The sequence below is a fragment of the Magnolia sinica genome, chromosome 11 (assembly GCF_029962835.1).
Source record: "Magnolia sinica isolate HGM2019 chromosome 11, MsV1, whole genome shotgun sequence".
Taxonomy (NCBI): domain Eukaryota; kingdom Viridiplantae; phylum Streptophyta; class Magnoliopsida; order Magnoliales; family Magnoliaceae; genus Magnolia; species Magnolia sinica.
Genome location: NC_080583.1, coordinates 7,843,749 through 7,865,566, shown reverse-complemented (window position 1 = coordinate 7,865,566; position 21,818 = coordinate 7,843,749). Strand labels below are relative to the sequence as shown.

The 21,818-nt window shown below is 39.5% G+C and overlaps 2 protein-coding genes across 23 annotated transcripts in view; one reads left to right on the top strand and one right to left on the bottom strand.

Annotated features, from left to right (window-relative positions):
• Window positions 1–21,818, bottom strand: part of LOC131218723 (MADS-box transcription factor 27-like) — a 70,167-nt gene that overhangs the window by 16,792 nt on the left and 31,557 nt on the right. For all 4 annotated transcript variants that reach the window (XM_058213455.1, XM_058213456.1, XM_058213457.1 and 1 more), the window contains one exon: window positions 660–738. In XM_058213455.1, the coding sequence (XP_058069438.1) occupies window positions 660–738 (79 nt within the window). The remainder of the gene's footprint in view (window positions 1–659; window positions 739–21,818) is intronic.
• LOC131218724 (uncharacterized) overlaps window positions 1–21,818 on the top strand; it is a 71,614-nt gene that overhangs the window by 34,460 nt on the left and 15,336 nt on the right. For 10 of the 19 annotated variants that reach the window (XR_009157810.1, XR_009157832.1, XR_009157837.1 and 7 more), the window contains one exon: window positions 196–678. The exons of 5 other annotated variants lie outside the window; for them this stretch is intronic. Coding sequence is in view for 1 of the 14 variants with exons in the window: in XM_058213461.1 (XP_058069444.1) it covers window positions 196–249 (54 nt within the window). In the remaining 13 variants the exon portion in view is untranslated. 4 more of the 19 variants (XM_058213472.1, XM_058213470.1, XM_058213476.1 and 1 more) reach the window with 4 other exon arrangements.

Below are 21,818 nucleotides of genomic sequence, written 5' to 3'. Positions count from 1 at the left end.
GGATTCCATGGATTGTTGATCCAGATATTCATCTGATGGCACCCACCATCAATGGGGATTCTCCAAAATTCCCTGGATTTCAATATCCTAACTCCAATTTTGCAACTTCTTTGTGATGAATGTAGTCTTTTGCTTTGTTCTTTCTTGATATTGTGGGTCAGTAAGCAGTGGGTTAGGAAAATCCAATGGATGTAGATTTTTGGGACAATCTGCATGCAAGGAACAGTGATCAATGGCTTGGATCACTGAATCATGGGGCTAGCATACGGAATATCACATGTCCAAAACTGCACATTTGCTGACATAGAAAATACAATGGATGTAGATTTTTGGGACAATCTGCATGCAAGGAACAGTTATCAATGGCTTGGATCACTGAATCATGGGGCTAGCATACGTAATATCACATGTCCGAAACTGCACATTTGTTGACATAGAGGGAGGACCCTATAATTTCTCAGTTATGCGGCATGGAGGGAGGACCCTATAATTTCTCAGTTATGTGGTGTGATAAACTAGATTCACTTGCTATACAATATCAAGATTGCTTTTTGTGTTGTCTACAAGCTGCCAAAAGGTTATGTCTATCAACTTCTCAAAAATAATTACTATTGCATGATAACTCGGAGAAGAAAATCGAATTGTTATTGAAAGGATACCTTGACTTCTGATGTTGAACTTAATGCTTGATGATGTTCCTCCTTTGATTTGTTGTATCGATCAATCACTGATTTCATACTGAGAATAAAACCACAGTAAGCTTTAATATATATAAAACTTCCTCGTACATTGTTGAACAATAATCCATCTCCTGGGAGCATGAAATAGATCACATGATGATGAAAACAGATCATATGAATATCTAGTAAATCGATTGAAGTCTTACGTCACCTATAAGCTAGGCATACAGATACCTGCAGTTACTATAATTGGAAAATGATTTATCATGAAATTATATCAAGCTTCTCATGCAGATTTCTGTGAACAATATCTAAGTAGAGATCAAACTAGAGGGCCTGTTTGGATGCAGCCCACAACAAGAATGGAATTGGAAGAACATCTTCTAAAACACATTCTACATGATTGATGCACTAAATGCTCCTGTCCACAAAATGTGCCCTGAAAATGAGAATTGGGTGACAACATGTCAACCATCTCTTATCATCCAATCTCATTCTGGTGGTGGGTGGATGCTCTGCTATAGATGTGGTGGACATTTAAAGTTGGCTAATAGTGCCTTTTTTTTTTTTTTTTTAAACCTTACTACAAGTGTTCAGAGTATCAGTATCATTACATGTATTGATGACTAGAGGTACGAAAAAATGTATCAGTGACGCCAATATTCTCGCTGATACTTGGAAAAATATCATTGTCTGAAGGGAACATTAGGGAAATGTTGGGAAAAAAAGGTGGAAATTTTCAGTGAAACTTTAGGAGATGTTAAAAGACACATGTTTACACATGTAAGAAAAATCTTGCAAAAAATAACTATATATACAATAAGTTTCCATTTTATAGAGGCCTAACTAGGTGTTGTAAAAAAATTTAGTATTAAATAAATAATATAAACATTTGTAGCCAATCAATAGATTGGCCAACACTTATTAATACATAAAATTTACATTAATTAACAGTGAATTCTCCACTCACATCCTTTTGGGCCTTCTCCTTGCCCTTTAGTCCCTTCAACTTGAACCAAGTCACGCCTAACCGGTACAATTCTTGTTCTCTGTTGCACATGGCCAAACCATACAAATCTACTTTCCCTCATCTTATTACCAATTGGTGCTACTCCTACATTTCCTTGAAGGCGTTTGTTTCCATCACTTTCTAATTCTATCTTTTCTCGCCTTGCCGCTCATCCATGTCAACATCCTCATTTCAGCTACGCTCATCCTATGAGCATGTTTTTTATTAACTACCCAACATTCTGTCATGTAAAGCATGGCTGGTTATATAGCTATCCTATAAATTTTCACCTTCATTTTGATTGGTACTTAACGATCAAATAAAACGCCAGAGGCATATGTCCACTGCTGCCACCCAGCTTGAATTCTATGAGCTGCATCCATCTCAATCTCTGCTCCTGTGAATTATTGACCCAAGATATTGAAAATGATCATTTTGGTTAGCAATCTTAACTAATTCCTTGTTTCTACTCCTATATTGCTAAAATTGCATTCCATATACTCTGTTTTAGTTCTACTAGTTTTAAAACCTTGATTCTAAGGCATCCTCCATAGTTCCATCTACATCTCCCTCATCTTGTCAACCAAAACTGCACTTGTAAACAATATACACCACGGGATCTCTACTTGTAAATGCCTCATTGACTCGTCCATAATCAATGCAAATAGCATTTTAAACCTCAAGCCTCGGTCTGTTTCATGCCAAACATTCCAAGGGGTCAATGATATTGTGGGTGGCATGTCCAGCAGAGTATGTTGTTAAGTTGATGCTTCCACACTAAAGTAGATTTTGTTGGAGCTGAATTCTTTCCAGTTGATGAAGGATGCTATCAATAGAATCTATAGGTACAACAAGTGGAAGGTTAAATCAGTTAACCAACTAATATAAAGTCTTCTTTGCTCAAATACAAAGATCAAGGTTTTAATGGAAGTTGTTTTTATTTATTTTAAAGAAGAAGAAAAAGGACTAAAAGAACAGAAACCTCATGTCGAACGATTATGGATTCCTAAGGAGCAAAGCAAGTTTAAAACTGAAAATGTACAAATTGAACGGTTGAAGATTATTAACTGAATGGGAATAAAATTGGTTGTGGTCATGAAGAGAAATTACAAAAGCAAAGCATGTAAAGCTAGCCTCAGGACAACATCGACATCATCCGATATATCCACTCTTTGAATGGCTATATTTATCTGCTTTGAATGATTCGTAACTTGTTTGAAGGTCTTCCCAAGATCTAGAAAAGTTATTTATACTAGTAATATTTAATTGTTTCCAGCTTCAAAAGTGAAGCTAAAATGTAGTGATGATTCAAAAGAAAAAAAAAAAAAAAAAAAACTTTTAGGGTAATTTGGGCAAACAGCCAGTTGTAAAGCGCAATAGCCAAAAAATTACACAGAAGCCTAAGGGTTAAAGCTAGCAGCAAGGACTGAAAAGGTTAAGATACTCAGTCTAGCTGCATGCTGAGACTATCAGTCCACTTTTTGGACACTCGTCATCGTCACCATCATCATCATCATCATTTTTGGGATCCCAGGCCACCTAATGTTCCCTCATCAAAGCTGCAGTTGTCCCAAAAATGCAAACGCATGATAACATCCTCATTGCTAATGGTGATGCACTCCTATGGGAGGCACTAGGGTAAGTGAGGAAGCATGTGTCTAATGGATAGGGTTTTTTCCACCACACACACACACACTCTACCCCTTGATGAATGGAATGCCATTAGAAGCAGTCAGCTTAAACAAGGTGATCAAACCTTATATGCTTATCCTCAATGTTGAGGTGAGGGCAGCCATTTTTGCAAGAATGACATGCCCAATCTATGTTTATCCAAAAATAGCTTGGAGACACATCTTTTTTTGCCAACGACATTCTGATATTCATTATAGCTGACCAAAAAAAGCCTCCGACTACCTGAAAAAACATTCTCCACACCTACAAGCTAGAATTAGGCCCAAAATATAAATGTGAGGAAATCGACGGTCTTTTCTTCAAAAAAATGAACATCAAGTCCAAATGGCCTTATGTTGTATCATTCAATCTCTATGAATTGTCATCCACTAAAATACCTGTGGACCCAAATCTCTATCAAGAAGCCCAATTTGATCCAATATCACCTAGTACTAGAATGAAGAAGAAAAAATCATTCGGGTGGAGAGGTAACCTATTTTGTCTAGTTATTGGAGCCTGGCTTGCCCAATTGGGTTGGAGACTCGTCATAACTAGGAACCATCCTACAGGATGATATTAAAAAAAATCTGTTGGTGGACAACCGATCTATGTCCACTAGCAATCTAAGAGGCAACCATTAAATGGTTGGATACATGTGAAAGATCAAGTCCGCTGCAATCCTTTGTGATGTAGGCTAAGTGGGCCTCACTTATCCTAAGGGCTGAGATCGAGAGAAAGCGCCACACGGCCCACACCCAATTATCTTTGCTTTGGTGGGATTTTGGTTTCTTTGTAATATTTTGCTTTTCTAGGGGTTTTTTTGGTCATTTCCTTTCTTTGTAAGTTTTTTTAATTAGGAGCATGATGTGTCGTATCGGCCATTATGTAATGGTAACGATGACAACCATTACGCATTACGGGGTCATGACAGCCATAATGGTTGTTATGGAAAGCAAAATTGGCCCATATCAGCAACCCCATAGCAGTCCATTGTGGAGCCGATGTTTTTGTTTTTGGTTTCTTTTTCAAAAGAGACTGTTATGGGGACCCAAATGGCTGTTACGACCCGTACCGTAATGGTAACGGCGGTGGCCGTTAGGGCCACTATTACATTACGAAATGCCTTGGTTTAGGAGGTTATGATGCTGCTAGAGTTAGTTTTGATTAGTTGAGGTTTAGTTGTGATTAACACAAATCACCAAGATTGGTTAGGTTGTTCTATAAAATAACCATGTTCGACAGATTGTAAAGGGCTTTTGGAAATTTGAAATGAAAATTGATTTTCTCTTCTAAGTAAAGAAAAAGAGAGAGAATAAGAGGAAAGAGATTGCCCTTCCCTTGCTCTTATTGATATTGGGTTCGGTTGATGCTTGAGGGTCGCCTGATCTTGGAGGATTTGTGACAATCCATGCTAGAGTTGCTCGCTGGATTTGGATTTCTTATTGCTGGAGGTCACACTATGGATCCGGCACACCCATCCTACATCAAGTGGTTTCAAAACTAGGTTCGTTTGCAAGGTTTTCGACAGATTGCTATATCCATGTGGAGATTGAAATAAAGAGATGGTAGCAAATTTGTCAACAAGTGTCGAAGAATTGTTGGATTTGGGTCTTGCTCATCGGATGAGTCTGTTGAGGCTTTGAGACGTTATCTTGCTAGATCCAAGGTATCATCATCCCCCACCTTCCTTTCTCTACTGCACCATTCCTATCTTGCCCATTCTCTACCTAATTACAACTATATCAAGACACCTACAATAACAACCGCAACAAACCATACCATCTGTTTTCGCTCAATTTCCATTCATTAGCCTCACATATGGCCCAATTGAATAACACCCTTCTTGAAAACCCCAAATCAAATCCACCCCATAAAAGATATCACCCAACAACTTGTATTACCAAGTTCATCGATTATAAGCTTCTTTAGTGCCCCAAATTTGAGGCTGTGAAGATACAAACTCGATGCAAAAGACGAGGAGATTGAGTCCTTAGGCATTGACATTATGCATTATTTTTTAGAGATATGATGGCAAGTGGAGCATATTGCGAAGCGCATTGCATATACTAGCGATCGAAGAGTTGGTGGGGTTGTACACGATTCCAATTACTTGTGTCTTGGTTTGTCGATGGTTGCATAAAAACAAGTGGACGAATTCAACATTGTGAGTGAGACCGCACTACTTAGAGCTTCCAATCATTTTCTTGTGAGAGAGGACATGCCTGTTGTTAATGTTGAGAAGTCAAATATCAACAAGAATCCAATCTTGGACAATGTGTCCATTGATTATTATGACATTGAGGGAGAGCTGATTTATGATTGTTATGATGACAATGTAGATGATGATGTATGGTGATGGCAAGATTTCAGTGCTTTGCAAGTGTGTCTCAATGTCGAACCATCCAAGACGGAGGAGTTTCGTGGATTCATGAGCACCTTCTATCATGAAAATGGAATTGTTTGTGCAGAAAAGCATAGCCCTTCGAACGTTTTTTAACTTTCCAAGAGATCTTGACTCCCTTTGTTCATGAAACTGCACATGAGGGTTGTGTTGGCGAGTTGGTTTTTGGACAAGAATCTGGACTTCAATGGGCACTTCACCAACCCACATGATATCAACTTTGATCCAAAATTTCGTAAGTCTTGCATGTGGCAATCTTTCATTGGAGATCCCCTCTTCTGTGATCATTCGGTTGAAATATGAAACCTTGTTAGTGATTGGATTAACGACACAAGATCGGTAGTCTCAACACATCATACGATACCCGATCTTTGGTATCGATCCGATCGAGCCATTAAGCATTAAGGAAGATTCCACCTTTTTCATGGGGCTCGAGCATGATGTTAAGAATTCTGATAGAGGACCTAAAGGCGACTACACTCTGATCCTTGCAAGTAATTTGATCATGACATGGTATCCCTTGATCTACAATGTTTCGACAATGATCTCATCCCTGTTGTAGCCGAGGGATATCCATCAATGACTAACAAGTTGCAAGCACAAGAGAGCATGAACGAGCGGACAATTGTTGAGAGTGAGCTAGTTATGTTGGTAGCCGCCCTTGAGCTATTTCATCTTTCATCTTCCATTAGTAAGGAATACATGGTTATGGTGTGTTATGACACTTGAGCCATTTGTGCTTTGCCCGTCATCTGGCTGAGAATTTATTTGACCATTTGTCGCTATCGATGTCTCGATTATGACCTTTTGGGAGACAGATTGGAAAAAAAATTGACAAACGTCTTGTTCGAACTAAGAGGAAGGTAGAACCCTTTGTTGTGGGCCCTATAGGCCCACCCTGACTCAACTCTATTTCTTAATTCATGTCCACTCAGAAGTGCATCAAACATCTAATCCTAACAGTGGCGACTCTATTAGTGGACACAACGACGACAACTCAAGGATGAGTTGTCTCCAATAGGGGGAGTTTGATGTAGGCCAAGTGTCCTCACTTAAGGGCTAAGATCAAGAGGAAGGGCCAGGTCATCTTTATTTTGGTGGGATTTTAGCTTTTTTTTCATAATATTGTGCTTTTATGGGGTTATTTTGGTCATTTTCTTTCGTTGTTATTTTTTTAGTCGGAATGTTACAATGTTGTTAGAGTGAGTTCTGATTAGTTTAGGGTTAATTTTGATTAGCACACTAAGTACTAAGATTAGTTAGAGATTAATTAGGGTTGTTCTATACATACTATGTTTGAGAGATTGTAGTGGGCTTTTGGAATTTTGAAATGAAATTTGATTTTCTCTTCTAAGTGGAGAAATAGTGAGAAAAGAAGAGGAAAAATATTCCCCTTCTCTTGCTCTTATTGACATTGATGTCGATAGATGCTCGTAGATTGCCCAATGTTGGAGGATTTCCAACGGTCTGTGCTAGAGTCGTTCGCTGGATTTGGCTTCCTCGTCATGGGAGGTGGCTCCATGGTCCTGCATCACTTTGATTACCATATATTTATAAAACTAGAAAAAAAAAAAAAAAAAAAAAAATTCTATTTGATTGGAAGGACAGGGTGGCATTTGCAAGTACCCTCAAACAATTTCTCCAATAAGAATGTTTGGAGCAAGGTTTGAAATGGGTGTGCTACATAATGTATCTTTCCCCACTGATACCACTAAGTATTGCCTATCGCCCTGTCTCTAGCTGTTTTGGGCACATAGGGAGCCAATATGCTTGTATCCTTCATGGGTGATACTGGTACATATAGGCGTTATATACCTGTTTCGGACAATACTTTTAGACCTAAGGTTGGGGTAAAGAAAAGCATGGACAATGGATACTAAATTAAGCGGGTTGTTTGCCATCTGTCAAGTTTGCGTAGAAGAAACAGGGTTCATATTGTTATTATGAATACATTATTACATTCAGACTTTTATTTTAAGACACCCAATTGCCTCATATTCATATTGTTATTATGAATACATTATTACACTCAGACTTTTATTTTAAGATACCCAAATGCCTCATAAGATCACTACCCCTTCTGGCTTTGATCAGGGGTGAAGCCCATTGGATTGGTGTCATGTGGATGGGAGATCTCCCTTCAATTTATGCATCAAAATAGAAGTTGAAAAGGCTTATTGTATGTTTTAGTGGAATTTCATGAGTGGATGAATAAGGTGATATGACAAGAAGAAATAAGCCCGTTTCTTCCAACTTGTTCATCATATAGGCTGATGCCTCATCCTTATTCCCTGATGAGAAGATAAGAAGAAATGAGCTATCTCCCTGTACTTTCCGATGGCAGGGCTACCATCTCTTACCTATTTTTTTGCTGAAGATATTGTTATTTGTGTCAAGGCCAATGAGAAGTCAAGATGAACTATCAAAGAGATACTTATTAGTTTCTATATGAAAGCTTCTCAGAAGGATAACATGGAAAAATCTATGGGGATTTCCTCATCCAATACGTACTAGGCTCAACCACATTGCTAGAGGTATTCTGAATGTGAACATGGGGTGCTGGTCAATAAGATACCTTTGGATCAATACTTACCAACAAAGGTTAAGTGGTGTGACTATGAATTAATAATGGAGGTGGAAAACAAAATCAAAGGAGTGGACGGAGGCCGCAATCTCAAATAAGAAGCATTTCTCTCATTAATTCAGTTATGTTGAGACTTCCCAGTTACCTTATGTCTTATGGATGTCTACTGAGGATGGTTCTTAACAGGCTTGGTAAAATAAATCTTGAGCTTTGTGGATTTAACTGGAATAATAATTATGGAAAGCACCTCGGTGCTTGGATTAAATTTATTGTCCTAATGGGGAGGGTAGTATAGGTATTTGGAATCCTCACAACATGAATAAAACCTTTTTGACTAGGCTAACTCCATAGTCATCAAGGAGAAGTCACCATGGAGCAAAATGATGACCGAAAATACGTGGGCAATAAGAGCCTTTCAGAAAGTTTGATTGAAGTTGGTGACTCAAGAATTCAAAGGAATATATTAAGAAGTTGAGACCTCATCAATGAAGGCATCTTTCATGTGATTGGCTCCAATGCATTGAAGAACATTTGATTGAGCAAATGAATTCCTAATCACCCTCCTATCCTTATGAAGAGTCATTCCAATTCCTCTCAAGTTGATTTGGAGGATAATGTAGAAAAGCTTATCACTATAATGGAACATCAGGGGTGGAAGGGAACAAAGCACCATTGGAAGTATTTGGCAGAAGGAACGGTGGATGACATCCTCACCCCTAAGGTTGAAGAAAACATTATTTGGAAACATGAAACTTGTGAAATCGGAAAGAGGAAGAGAAGAAGACGGGAACATGGATTGGAGAGTCATATCTCCCCCTCCCAAGTGGTTGTATTTGTAATAAACGAGGTTACAAGGGATAAGAACCCTAAATTATAGATAGGAATAATCCTAATCAAATCTACTTCAGAGGATAAGTATGGTCAAGTGCATATAAGTCTGTGAGCACCAATATCTTAAATATGGTGCACAACAGGTGCAGAGAGGGCTGTCTACACTAACACTCCCTCTCAAGCTGGTGCATGGATATTAGACATGCCAAGCTTGCCACTTATGGTCTTCAAACGTATGGATGAGGAGGCCTTGGTGAAGACGTCTGCCAATTGATTTTGAGACCAAACAAATGACGTATGAATCAATTTGGTGGTTAATTTTTCCCAAATGAAGTGGTAATCAACTTCAATATGTTTTGTTCGTTTATGGAATACTAGATTTAATGCAATGTATATGACTACTTGATTATCACAATGTAGACAACTAGAGGAGGATGTGCGGAATCCAATAACTTAAAGGATGGATTTCACCAATATTAATTCACAAGCTGTGTGAGCCATGGGATGGCATCTACGTCACCGGATCTAAGCCCAGGGTCTCCATTGTTGCCGGATGTGCGTGTGGACCTCCAACTGTTGCCAGATCGTGGAGCACCACTTGCTTCTAGAACAGTCTTCAGAGCCTACCACAGCTGCCAGATCGGACATGTGGACCTCTAGCCACCGCCAGATCTGCGTTGTGGACCAACACTTACTGCCATAATAGTCCTCAGAGACTACAATAGCTACATGAAACTTCTTCGTGCATCGGCTAGTCTGTGAAAGGCTCTTCTAGGGCCCAAAATAAGAGGTCAGATGATATCCCTTACCCTAGGCCACCTCCTTCAGCAATTGATCTTCATTCTGCCTTAATGACAATGATTTTTCAACCCTTTTAATACCTCTGGTTATTCCTAAGTCCTTTAAGTATTATTATGTTTACAAAGGATAAGAACCCTAGATTCCATAGATAATAACAATCCTAATTAAATCTAACTTAGGGGATATCTGTAAGTATAGTACATTGTAGGTGCATGTAAGTCGGTGTGCACCAATATCTTAAATACGGTGCACCACAAATGCATAGAAGGCTATGTACACTAACAAAAACAATGGAAGCTAATCATAAAATCAGCTTGTAGTGTGCCCAATGGAGCTCTTAATGATTATCGTTCCATCGTTCCATGGAAGACCTTTTTAGAAAGTTTATTATATCCCAATATTTTGATTTTTTTTTTTTTTTTTTTAAGGCCATCTACACGTTGCTTCCTACTCTATCTAGATTGATGAATTTAGCTGATAGCATATGCAAGTGGTGTTATGTGGTTATTGAGGACATGGGTCATGTGTTTTTTAGTGGTCTTATTGCTAGAAAGACCTAGAGCAAATTTTCATCTATGGTTGCATGGACACCTACTATGACAATTTCAAAGATGTTATTACAGACTGAACTCTGGTATGGTTGATTGACTAGCATGGGACTAAGAGATGCCTATGACGTGCCCTATATATTTGGTGGGATCTCTGAGGATTGGATTCTACTAATCTTTGCAAGCCAGATATAACGAGGAATATTTTCAAGGCTATCAAAGGGGCACTTACCAATTTATATATGAAAGATGATCAGAAGGATAGCATGGAAGAATCTACGGTCATTTTCTCATCCAACACCCCCTACAGTTTACCATGTAACTCACTGTATATTAAATGTGAACAATGGGAGTTTCTTGATAAGATGCCTTCATCATCATCATCATCTAAGCCTTATCCCAACTAATTGGGTCAACTTCATGAATCCTGTTCCGCCTTTCCACTCTATCAAGGGCCATAACTTCAGTTAGACCGTTTTTCATTAAGTCTTTCCTTATTACCTCCACCCACATTCTTTTGGGCCTTCCCTTGCCCTTCTAAGGCCTTTAACTTGTACCCACTCACTCCTGACCAGCGTAGTTGGCTTCCTTCGCACATGACCAAACGATCCAAGTCTGCTTTCCTCATCTTATTACCTATTGGCGCCTGTCTATGTTCCCTTGGTTGCATTCATTTCTAACTCTATCCTTCCTCATCTTGCCATTCATCCATCGCAACATCGTCATTTCAGCTACAATTATCCAATGAACATGTTCTTCCTTAGCTGCCCAACATTCTGTCCCATAAAGTAAGACTGGTCTTATAGCTATCTTATGAACTTTCCCCATTAGTTTGATGAGGCACATCTCCATTTCTGTTAACTTGATAAAATTAATCATGAGCTTTTGTGGAGCAACTGCAGTAGGTATTGTGGAAGCACTTTATTACTTTGGATCTAGATTGTTGTCCCAAGTGGGAGGGTGGTCCACATATTAAGAAATCTCATTAGATGAATAAATCCTTTTCAGCTAAGATAACTTCAAAAATCACCAAGGAGAGGCCCCATGCTGTGGAATTATGACCCAAAATTATGTGGGCAATAAGAAGCTCTCAGAAATTTTAATGAAATTGGGGAACTCAGGAGTTTGGAGAAATATATCAAAGAGGAGACCTCATGTATTTATGCATCTTTCGTATGATTGTCACCAAGGTGTCGACTTACATTTTGTTGGGCAGATGGATTCCTAATCACCATCCTATCTTGTGGAGGGACTCTCTGATTCTCTCCAGTTGATTTGGAGAATAATGTTGAAAAGTTTACTACAATAGAACACCAAAGGGAAACAAAAAACAAACAAAAAAACATTATTAGATGTATTCGGCTGAGGAATGGCAGATGAAATCCTTGATATCACTTTAATCCCTCCTCAGGTTGAAGATAGAAGTATTTGATCACTATAAAATCACTTGAGAGTGCTTGATGACTCTGGTGATGATTATTATTTCATCTTTCCATGGAAGACCTTTCAGAAAGTTTACTGCCATTCCAAGATTATTATTATTATTATTATTTTTAAGGCTATACAGATGCATCCTTTTTTGTCAAGATTGATGAATTTAACTGATAGGATTTGCAAGTGGTGTTCTGAGGGCATCAAGGATGGATCTGTAGTCCTTTGTTGTCCAGTTTTGCTGGAGAGATCAAGAAGAAGCGTTCTTCCATGGTTGGATGGATACTTTGACAATTCTAGAGATGCTGTGAAGGATTGGGTTCTGGTATGGGCTAGAGATTAGCTTTGAACAAAGATAGGCCTCAGATGTCGCTATAAGTTTGGTGGAATCTCTTGCTAGAAATGAGGTTGTCTTTGATCTTGTAAGCCTAACATAACAAAGAAAATTTTGTTCTTTCCAAACTGTGTTATGGGCATGAAAAAAATTTTGTTCGACTCTGTTCCAATTGTTGGAATGGATACAAACTAGTGCTCTCTTCTGACAGGATTTATGAAAAATAAAAATAAAAATTTGACGTGCGATCAATATTTTGTCTCCAACCAAGGTACATTGCAAGAGGCATGAAAATGGAAAAGCTCACCGCTGCCTACCTTTATGATGGTATGGGGATCACGTGGTGAGCGTAGTGATTGCCCTGGTCCATGACTCTACTTGTGATAAATGCTGTAAATGATAGTGTTAATGTATTCTTGAGAGATTGTTATTATAAAGCATGATTGCAGGTCCTCCATGAGCAGATTTCAGCTTTGGCTGGTCAACCATGACGAGAGGAATCCTGCAGTTGCATGCTTGTGTGCCGGTCTCCTATGTCACATCTTTTTCTTTTTAAAGTTAACTTTATATTCATCTTAGCTGTAGCAGAAGCTATACATGAGATTTTCGGGCGGACCTAACAACAAAAAGAGGGCAAGGTCCGCCTATCGTGAGAATCAAAAGAAAAGAAACAAGAAAGGATCTCAAGCAAATTAACATTCCCTCAATTTTCTCAGCCCCACCCTATCCAGGAAAAGCAGCCCTTTGGTAATCTGGGGAAGCTGAGCTGCAGAAAGGAAGAGTGTCCCAGGTTGGCTAGCGCTTCCCCTTCTAGCCAGGTCATCTGAGGAAGTGTCCCAGGTTGGCTAGCGCTTCCCCTTCTAGCTAGGTCATCTGCCACTACATTTGCTTCCCTGGGAATATGGGAGAAGGAAACCTCCAACTCCACTGAGAACCTCTTGATCCTGGTCCACCAGTATGTCATGGCCCAAGATGGAAATGTTTTCCTCTAGAGGATATCTATCACCGCCTTTGAATCACTCTCAACCTCCACCTTAGAATAACCCAAGTTCGCGCAATGGGATAGGCCCTCCCAGATTGCCCTAATTTCTCCTCTAGAATTAGATCCAAAGTTGTAGCCTGATGAGAATGCAAAAATAAAATTACCGTCACAATCCCAGTCGATACCACCACCCCCAGAGGGGCCCGGGTTCCCAAGGGATGACCCATCTACGTTGATTTTGACCCAGCCCAACTTAGGCTTAGACCATTTGATCAGCTAGATTTGTCTCCGAGCTGGCAGCCCACTATCGATGCCCAACTCAGCTAGCGCTATAGCTGATGCACACTTGATAACCTTGGGTCGAGGAAGAGATGGACCGAGCCAGAAGATCCAATTTTGGACTCTAGCAATCACTCTCAAAGGACAGACTGGAACATTATCAAATCTGGCAACATTCCTGGAAAGCCAAAGCTCCCAAAAAATGATCGATGGGATGAGTCCCATTAAGGTGTGCGGATGGTCAGACGGGGCAGCAGCTGTCCACCATTTGGAAGCTCTGGTCATTACTGAATCTTAGGGCGAGGAGAAAATCTTGAACATGGGACCAAACTTTGGATGCTCTCTCTCCTGAGGAGAATAAATGATCAATTGATTCCATGTGGCTCGAATGGGGGCCGAGACAACAAACACATTTTGACATCAAATGGACCACCCCTTTTGCTTGAATTCTATCATCTACCGGAATGGCTCTATGGATGATCTTCCTGGAGAATAGAGACAATTTAGGCAGAAGCTTTGCGTGCCAAACCCAATTGGACCACGCTTTCTTGATGTTAATGGGCCTTGAGAACTGCCATGCTGACGCCACTCGCAGTTCGCCTGATTGGGAGGTCGCCCAGGCCTGCTTCTCTCGCTCCTCAGAGATGCAGGACCCCTCATCAGCTACATGGTCCAGCACCACTTGCGGCTGGAGATTCCTGACTAACTCCTCATTCCTCCAACCCTTCGGCCCCAGGAACTCTCTAACTTGGGCTTGCTACTGATGTGAGGGGGCTGACTGCAGCTTCCAGCCAGCGAGAGGGCCTAAGCCGGTCCAATCATCTTCCCAAAAGTTGCAGCACCCATTCCCTATCAACCAGCAAGAGCCTGCCTCAATAGCCGAAAATGCTTTGTGGATTTGTTTCCATAGGGGCGAGGCCCACGAAGCTAAGGACGTGCTACCCAACGAGTTTAGGTCCTCAGCATATTTACCCCTCATGAAACTAGCCCAGCAGCTATCCTTCCCCCTGCATTTGACCACCCACGGCATATGCATCCTAAAAGCCTGCATTATGCTGACCAATTTTCTGAACCCCTACCCGCCTTCCAACACTGGAGAGGAAAGATGTTTCTAGTTAACCAATGACAGCATTTACGGTCATTCTCCCAACCCCAAAAGAAGTCCGCGAATGCCCTTTCTAGCTTCCCGATCCAAGTGCATGGAATCTCTATTGTTGCCATGGTATGGACTGGAATGCTACTCAGAACATGCTTGATGAGTGTGATGCAGCCAGCTTGTGAAAGGATCTTAGCTTTCCAACCCGTTATGCGGATGTGAATCTTGTCTAGCATCGATTGAAAATGAGCTCGCCTCAATCTGCCCTTGAAGATAGGGATGCCTAGATATATGAAGGGGGATTCACTACGATTAAAACCAAGAATCCTCTGAACAGCCTTCACTATAGCATCAGATTGGTAGGAGGAAAGAATGAAGAAACTCTTGGAGAGATTGAATTTCTGGCCCGAGGCCCTTGGTATTGGTCGAGAAAAGATTTGATACGATTCAATGTTGTGCGGCCTCCATTGGCGAGCAAGACTATATCGTCAGCGAAAAGCAGGTGGCTGACCGTCGGGCAATTAGAACGAGTTCTAAAAGGTTGGCACTCCTCACTAATGATCAACTGTTTAAAGCCTTAACTCAGGACCTCCGCTGCCAGAATAAAGAGCCCTGGCGTCCTATGTCACATGTGGTGCTCATACAAATTCAAAGCTCAAAGGAAGCGATCCTTGTCACAAAAGTTACAGTCCAAGAGGTAATCAAGAGAGGACACTCAGTGAGAACCTTAATATTTGAGGCATAATCCATTTACATCGGATTTAGTCCTGTTAAAGACTTCCTACACTAGCCTACTTGGATTGTGAAATCATCGACTATTTCTCTCCCCCACAAGGTCCAAATGTCGGCTAATAAAGAGAGCCTCCAAAGCATCCTCCCTTTTCTTCCCGATCCCACCCCCATTGCCAATAAGAAAATAGACTCTCAATAGATCCCGACATCACCCACAACACATCAAAAGTCACTAAGAACCTCTCCCACATCTCACCGGCAAAGGGGCAATGTATAAACAAAAAAGAAGAAGAAAAGATGATGATCGATGGACTCTGCATCTCGAATGCACAACAAACAAACATTAGTAGCCATCATCTTCTTTCTCTTAAGGTCATCAACCGTGAGAACCTTATTCCTACCCACCAACCACGCGAAGGATGAAACTTCCAGAGGGCCCTACAGAACCAAACATAAGCAATATGTTGATGTGTTTTTCAAAAGGTAACTCGAAAGACCAACATGTAAAAAGAGCTAGCCAAGAATTGACAAGTCTTTTCTTTATTCTACATTGAGTCACTATCTCTTGGCGAAGCCCGAATGCTATGAAGCCGCTTCAGCAGGCGAGTGAACACTTCAACTTACCCTTCTGACAAATTCCTTTGACATGGTATGAGCCATGCCATTCAATTACTTGAAGTGAATAACAACGAGAGATGGGGACGTTTTCTTCTAGGGACAGCCTACCTAGAGTTTGAAAATCATCTCAAAGTGGCTTTTATCTGTCCAAACAACCTTTCAAAATGAAATCCTTGAACTATTGCCTAGAAGAATGAGACAGAGAGAGAAAGGGAGCAAATAGGGGCTGGGATGTTTAGCCCTCACTTATTTATAATTATAGAAGAAAAGATAAAATTACATATATGCCCTTATATGAAGAAAAAACTAAAAGAAGGCTAAGAAAAATAAGGAAAGCAAGAAACAAAGATAAAAAGCTTAAAAATTAAGGACAAAGGTTCATAATATATATAAGACCTAGGTATATGTACTTGTGGGGCTACATACACCCACACTCCTTACGCTTCTTATTGACTTCATTAGAGAAACAATAAATTCAACACTAAGATTACTAGTTGAAGTTAACAAATCAAGGACATATTTTCATTGAGACTTCAATTCCAAGAAAATATTTTAGCGGTTCTAAGTCTTTGATATCAAACATATTGCTTAGATATAATTTCAACTAAAAAATGCTATTAGCATCATCACATGTAATAAGAATATCATCCACATAAATACTTGCGATAATAGTTCTTTTCACGTGCCTTCTGATAGACACAAAATGATCATAATGAATATAAGAAAATTCAATACGAATTAAGGCCCCAATAAACTTATTAAATAAGGCTCGAGGAGGTTGCTTCAAATCATATATTGCATTCTTTAGACGCCATACCTTCCACTTCTCCCCTTTCGAGTAAATTTAGGAGGAGGAAACAAATAGATTTCCTTACTCAAATCACCATTTAAAAAGGCATTTTTAATATCCATGATGCAAGGACAACTGTAAAATGGCTGCAAGAGAAATAATCACTCGAGCAGTATTTATCTTAGCAACAATAGCAAAGGTCTTAGAATAATCGTGTAAAGCCTTTAGCTACATAGAAAACTTTATATTAAGTTATACTTCCATCGGGATTGTACTTGAGTGCATACACCCAACGACAACCCACATGATTTTTTCCAATTGGTAAAACACTCATCTCTCACGTATGATTCTTTTTAAGAGCTACCATCTCTTCCTTCATAGCATGTCGCCATATAGGAGAAATAAGCATATTCTTAAGATTTTTAAGAATGGTAGAAGAAGAGCATTCAAGGGCAAAAACAAAGGACTTGTGCTGAGGAGACGAAATGATAGGAAAAAAAAAGTATTAAATGGAATGGGAGGTGTATTATTATTATTATTATTATTTTGCTTTTTTAATAACAACAGGTAAAAGTCCATGAAAGGGTCGTCTAAATATGGATTACCATAAATAGATAAACCAGTAGAAACATTATCAGTATATGTAGCAAAAGTAACATGCTTCATTGTGTCCTGGAAAAGAAAAGGGTTACGGACATTCCTTCGTTCATATACCTTCAAGTTGGATTTAGTAGAATCAATAGCAATCTTATCTCTGGCATTATTGGGTTTGGAATGAACAAATAATATTTCATCATACTCGAGAACAATGATAGGAAGAACCATAAAATGATGCTCCTCCTTTTCTTTTAAAAAAAAAAAATGCATAACGAATTTAACAAATTTTACATATATATAAACATAACACTTTTTAGTAATTGGATCAAAATATTTACATTTCTTTTGTGAAGATGAATATTCTAAGAAAATGCATTAGACAACTGAATTTAACAATTTATTTATAAAATGATCAATATTATAGACATAGCACACACAAACTCCCTAATGAGGCCTACCTCCAATTCTTTATATAATATCTTATTTAAGGCTTTAATATAATCACCAACAAAAAGGGCGATAACGGATCACACTACTAGAGCCGTTTCGAAGCCTTGAAGTAGCCCATAGCAAAAGCCATTTACTAGAATCGAGAACCTAGCTAATTGAACACACTTTTGTATCCATATTCTTCATTTCTACCTGCACCCAGCTGACCAACATTTAGTGAAGGAACTCCCAACTGACATGATCGTACATTCTCTCAATATCAAGCTTGCATATAATGTCCTTTTTACCTTTCTTATAACGCGAGTCAATGCACTCCTGAGTCGTCAAAGCACTATCTAAAATTAGTCTACCGGTGGCGAATGCACTTTGGACTTTGAGTATGACATATGAGGTAATTGAGTGCAATTTGAAGGCCATAATTTTAGCTAGTATTTTGTAGGCATCGACAAACTAGCTAATGGACCTAAAATCCGCCAAGCTTTCGGCACCTTCCTTCTTTGAAATTAAAGTAATGAAAGATGTACCCATCTTTGATGAAAGATAACCACTGCCATAAAATTCAACTATAAATTCGGTCACATCCTTGTTCACTAGCTCTTAAAAGACTTGAAAGAATGTTATAGGGAATCCGTCCGACCTCAGAGCCTTATCTTCACTCGAGGCATCTATTGCCGTCTTAATTTCCTCAGAAAATGCCCTCAAGAAGTGTAACGTCTCAGAAAAATCCGTATAAAGACCTGAGTACCACCTCAGACAGTAATCCCTAAGGACCATATCCTATAGAAATTTAGGCGAAAATTAATTAAGTACTCACTGAATTAATCGGTGGATTTGACTCCAACCACTATTTATACAAATCGCATGACCCAAAACCATCAAAATCGCTAACTCAGCACTACTTAAAAACATAGGAAAATTTTCAAAAGTCTGTTACTCTCGGGAGCACATTGAAACTCTGTAGCGGACCCGAACCGCACGTCGAAATTTCGATGACCGCGAAAATATAGGGTTATGACCGTCTTACTGGGCTTGACAACCATCGTAGGAATCGAGCCCAGATGTTGTCCAGAGACGCACAACTTGAGCCCTGAGCGAAGTGTGTGAGAAACGCGAATATCTTTAGAAAATGTAATGAGACTTAAGTGAATTGAGTCATTCACTTACACGCGAAATTGGAGATTTCGGACCGTCAGTTTTTAACCAAACTTCACCCAAGGGAAGAAGAAATTTCTTTGCTCTTATCCGTATACTTATGGCCCCGATCGAATAAGTACGACCGTTGATTTGACGTGGGTCTTTTACGGCTGATCGACCTATCCAATCGCGTCGAAATCACATCCTGACATAGATCCATTGTCAGGAAACTTACCCCATGACATAAGTGAGTAGTGGACCTCCAGATGAGCTCCGTTTGCCCGAAACAAGTACCCTTTAGTTATAAATTAAGTATACCATGGCCCTGGGGCCATTTGCGTCAGTTCTGAGCTTATATAAAGCCCTTAAACCACCCCATTCCCATTCCATACGAATTTTCTAAAAAACCCTAAGGGAGAGAGAAAAAGAGCGAAAAGAGGAAGAAAGGAAGAAGGATTCTTGGAGATCTTCGCTGGGATTCTTTCCCACAACTCCACACACTGATTCGCCTAGCTACTTCGGTACACGACCCGTTTCAACTACGATTTGGGTAAGAAATCCAAACCCTAATGTTGTAGTTAAGATCTAGAATAGTCGTTTGTTAACCTAGCTAACAGATTTTGTGATTTAAGTACCCGTTATCACATTTTCGGGAATGTAGGATTCAAACCGAGTCTGAAACGAGTATTCCGATGAAAGGTGCGGACTATAAACGTTTATATTATGGTTTTTAATGCTTTCAATGTTAGCTAATGATTTATGTCTAACTTGATTGCTACCATATCGTCTTAGACACGTCGATTTCGATATCACATACATGTATGAACTATGTTGAATAAAAGATGCATCCCATGTGCTTGTTGAAATGTTTGAATGAACATGTAAATATGATTTGTGTTTACTATGCCTACTAATCTGGATTCATTGTTGTCATATGCATACTGACCTCTTTGTCTAAGGATTTGCTAAAACATATGTTGTAACTAACCTAGTCTATGTATTTGGTGAAGCGTAGCCTAAGTGTTCGATAAATTGTCTGAATGAGAAAATGCTGATGATTTGTATTCATTAAGAGTATTAAGGTAGGATTCTCAATTACCTTAATCATATATATAGTTTCTCTCATGTAATCATATTTGCCGCTACGAAATTTATGGATAAAGTGCAAGTGTTATGTAATATGATCAATGTGTTTGATGAAATGCTCAAATGAGGAATTGATTTGGATTGTTTGTTAAATGCTGATATGATTATCACATGTACTTACCTATTGCATCTAAGTAAGATCGGGGCTATAATGTAGCACAGGCAATCGGTAACAGTCTTTGTACATGTGACCGAATTAGTTTCGTCACATTGGGTAACTCGATGAATCTAGGTCGTACGACGATTGTCGACAGTGGTTAGCCTACAAGGGGTGCTTATGCGCTCCATGTCGATTAAGTTAACGTGTGCTCGTACCAATCGAACTTGCCAAACAAACCAATTAGCCTATTGTGTGTTTACCATGTATAGACATCACTGTTTGAATCTAAGGTACCACTTACTAATGTAAAAGCCCATTTCAACCATGGTACCACGATCCGCTAAGACTCATGAGCCAGGCATGATGGTATAGGACACCGTGGTCGAGCTGTTGGCCTACGCTGGGGTGACGAGCCTCCCCATAGTGACCAGTGAGCAACCCAAACTTGTGAGCCAGACATGGTGGTATGGGACACCATGTTCAAGCTGTCGGCCTACGCTCAGGTGACGAGTCTTCCCATAGTGACCGCGATTATAAACTTTTGAATTTTCCTATCGACCGCTATTTCATTAGGGGTGATGCCCTACAACTTGCCTATCATATGTGATTAATTAGGATTGACGACTCTAGATGGATCATTCGTTTGGGTAATGATATAAAGGGAGGTACCTTAACTTCTCGAACTTGCTGTATAAATAGGCTTAATTAAGAACTTGGCTAACACGACCATGTACCGCATTGTATGTGCTTTGGCGAGGAAGTTACGCTTTAGGGAGGTTATCATGGGCGAACTTAGTTGTCGGAGTCGCTTGTGAGGGAGCTTTGTGTGAAGGCATGCATCATTATTGCACTCCATGCATTCTTGCATTAACAAGAGTAGTTAGGAAGTGATTGTTATATTGTTTTATTATTACTACTTAATTAACTTGATAACATGTTAACCTTTGCCTTATAGTACCACTGAGTTGATCACTCACTCCCACCCTGGGACAGTGTTTTAAAACACCAACCAGACTCTGGTTTAGATGCAAGTGATGAGAAAGTCTATGCAGCGGAGTTGGACTTCATAAATGAGGAGGAAGAATTCTCTTACGTTCAGCTCTCAGGCAGGTCTATGTAGACCTCGTGCTGATTCGATGGGATTACAGGGACATGGATTAGTTGGACACTTTTCATTTTGATATTTTGTATATTTTGAAACAACACTTGTACATATTCAGCCTGGTACACATTCATACTCCGGAGGTTGTGAATCACTTTCATGTTTAAATACGCCTACTTAAGCTTTCTGCTTGCTTAATTTAATTACACCTAGAGTATGATCTGTTGTTTTGGTATAATTCCACTCATGTTTAACCCATTAATATGGACGAAATCTGAACATCATTATCCATTTTGCATAAGTGATGTGCTGAATCTCAGGAGTAGAGCCTTACTCGACCCTTGAAATCCGGGGCGTTACAAGAAGCCAAACCTCTTGCTCTAAAATTTAATCAAATGGTTAGATTATCAAGCTACAAAAACATCCATTTCTTGCCACTAAGGAAATCAAGAAATCACTGGAAATGAAGAATGGCACTATTTGTGGTCTCTAATTACAATTG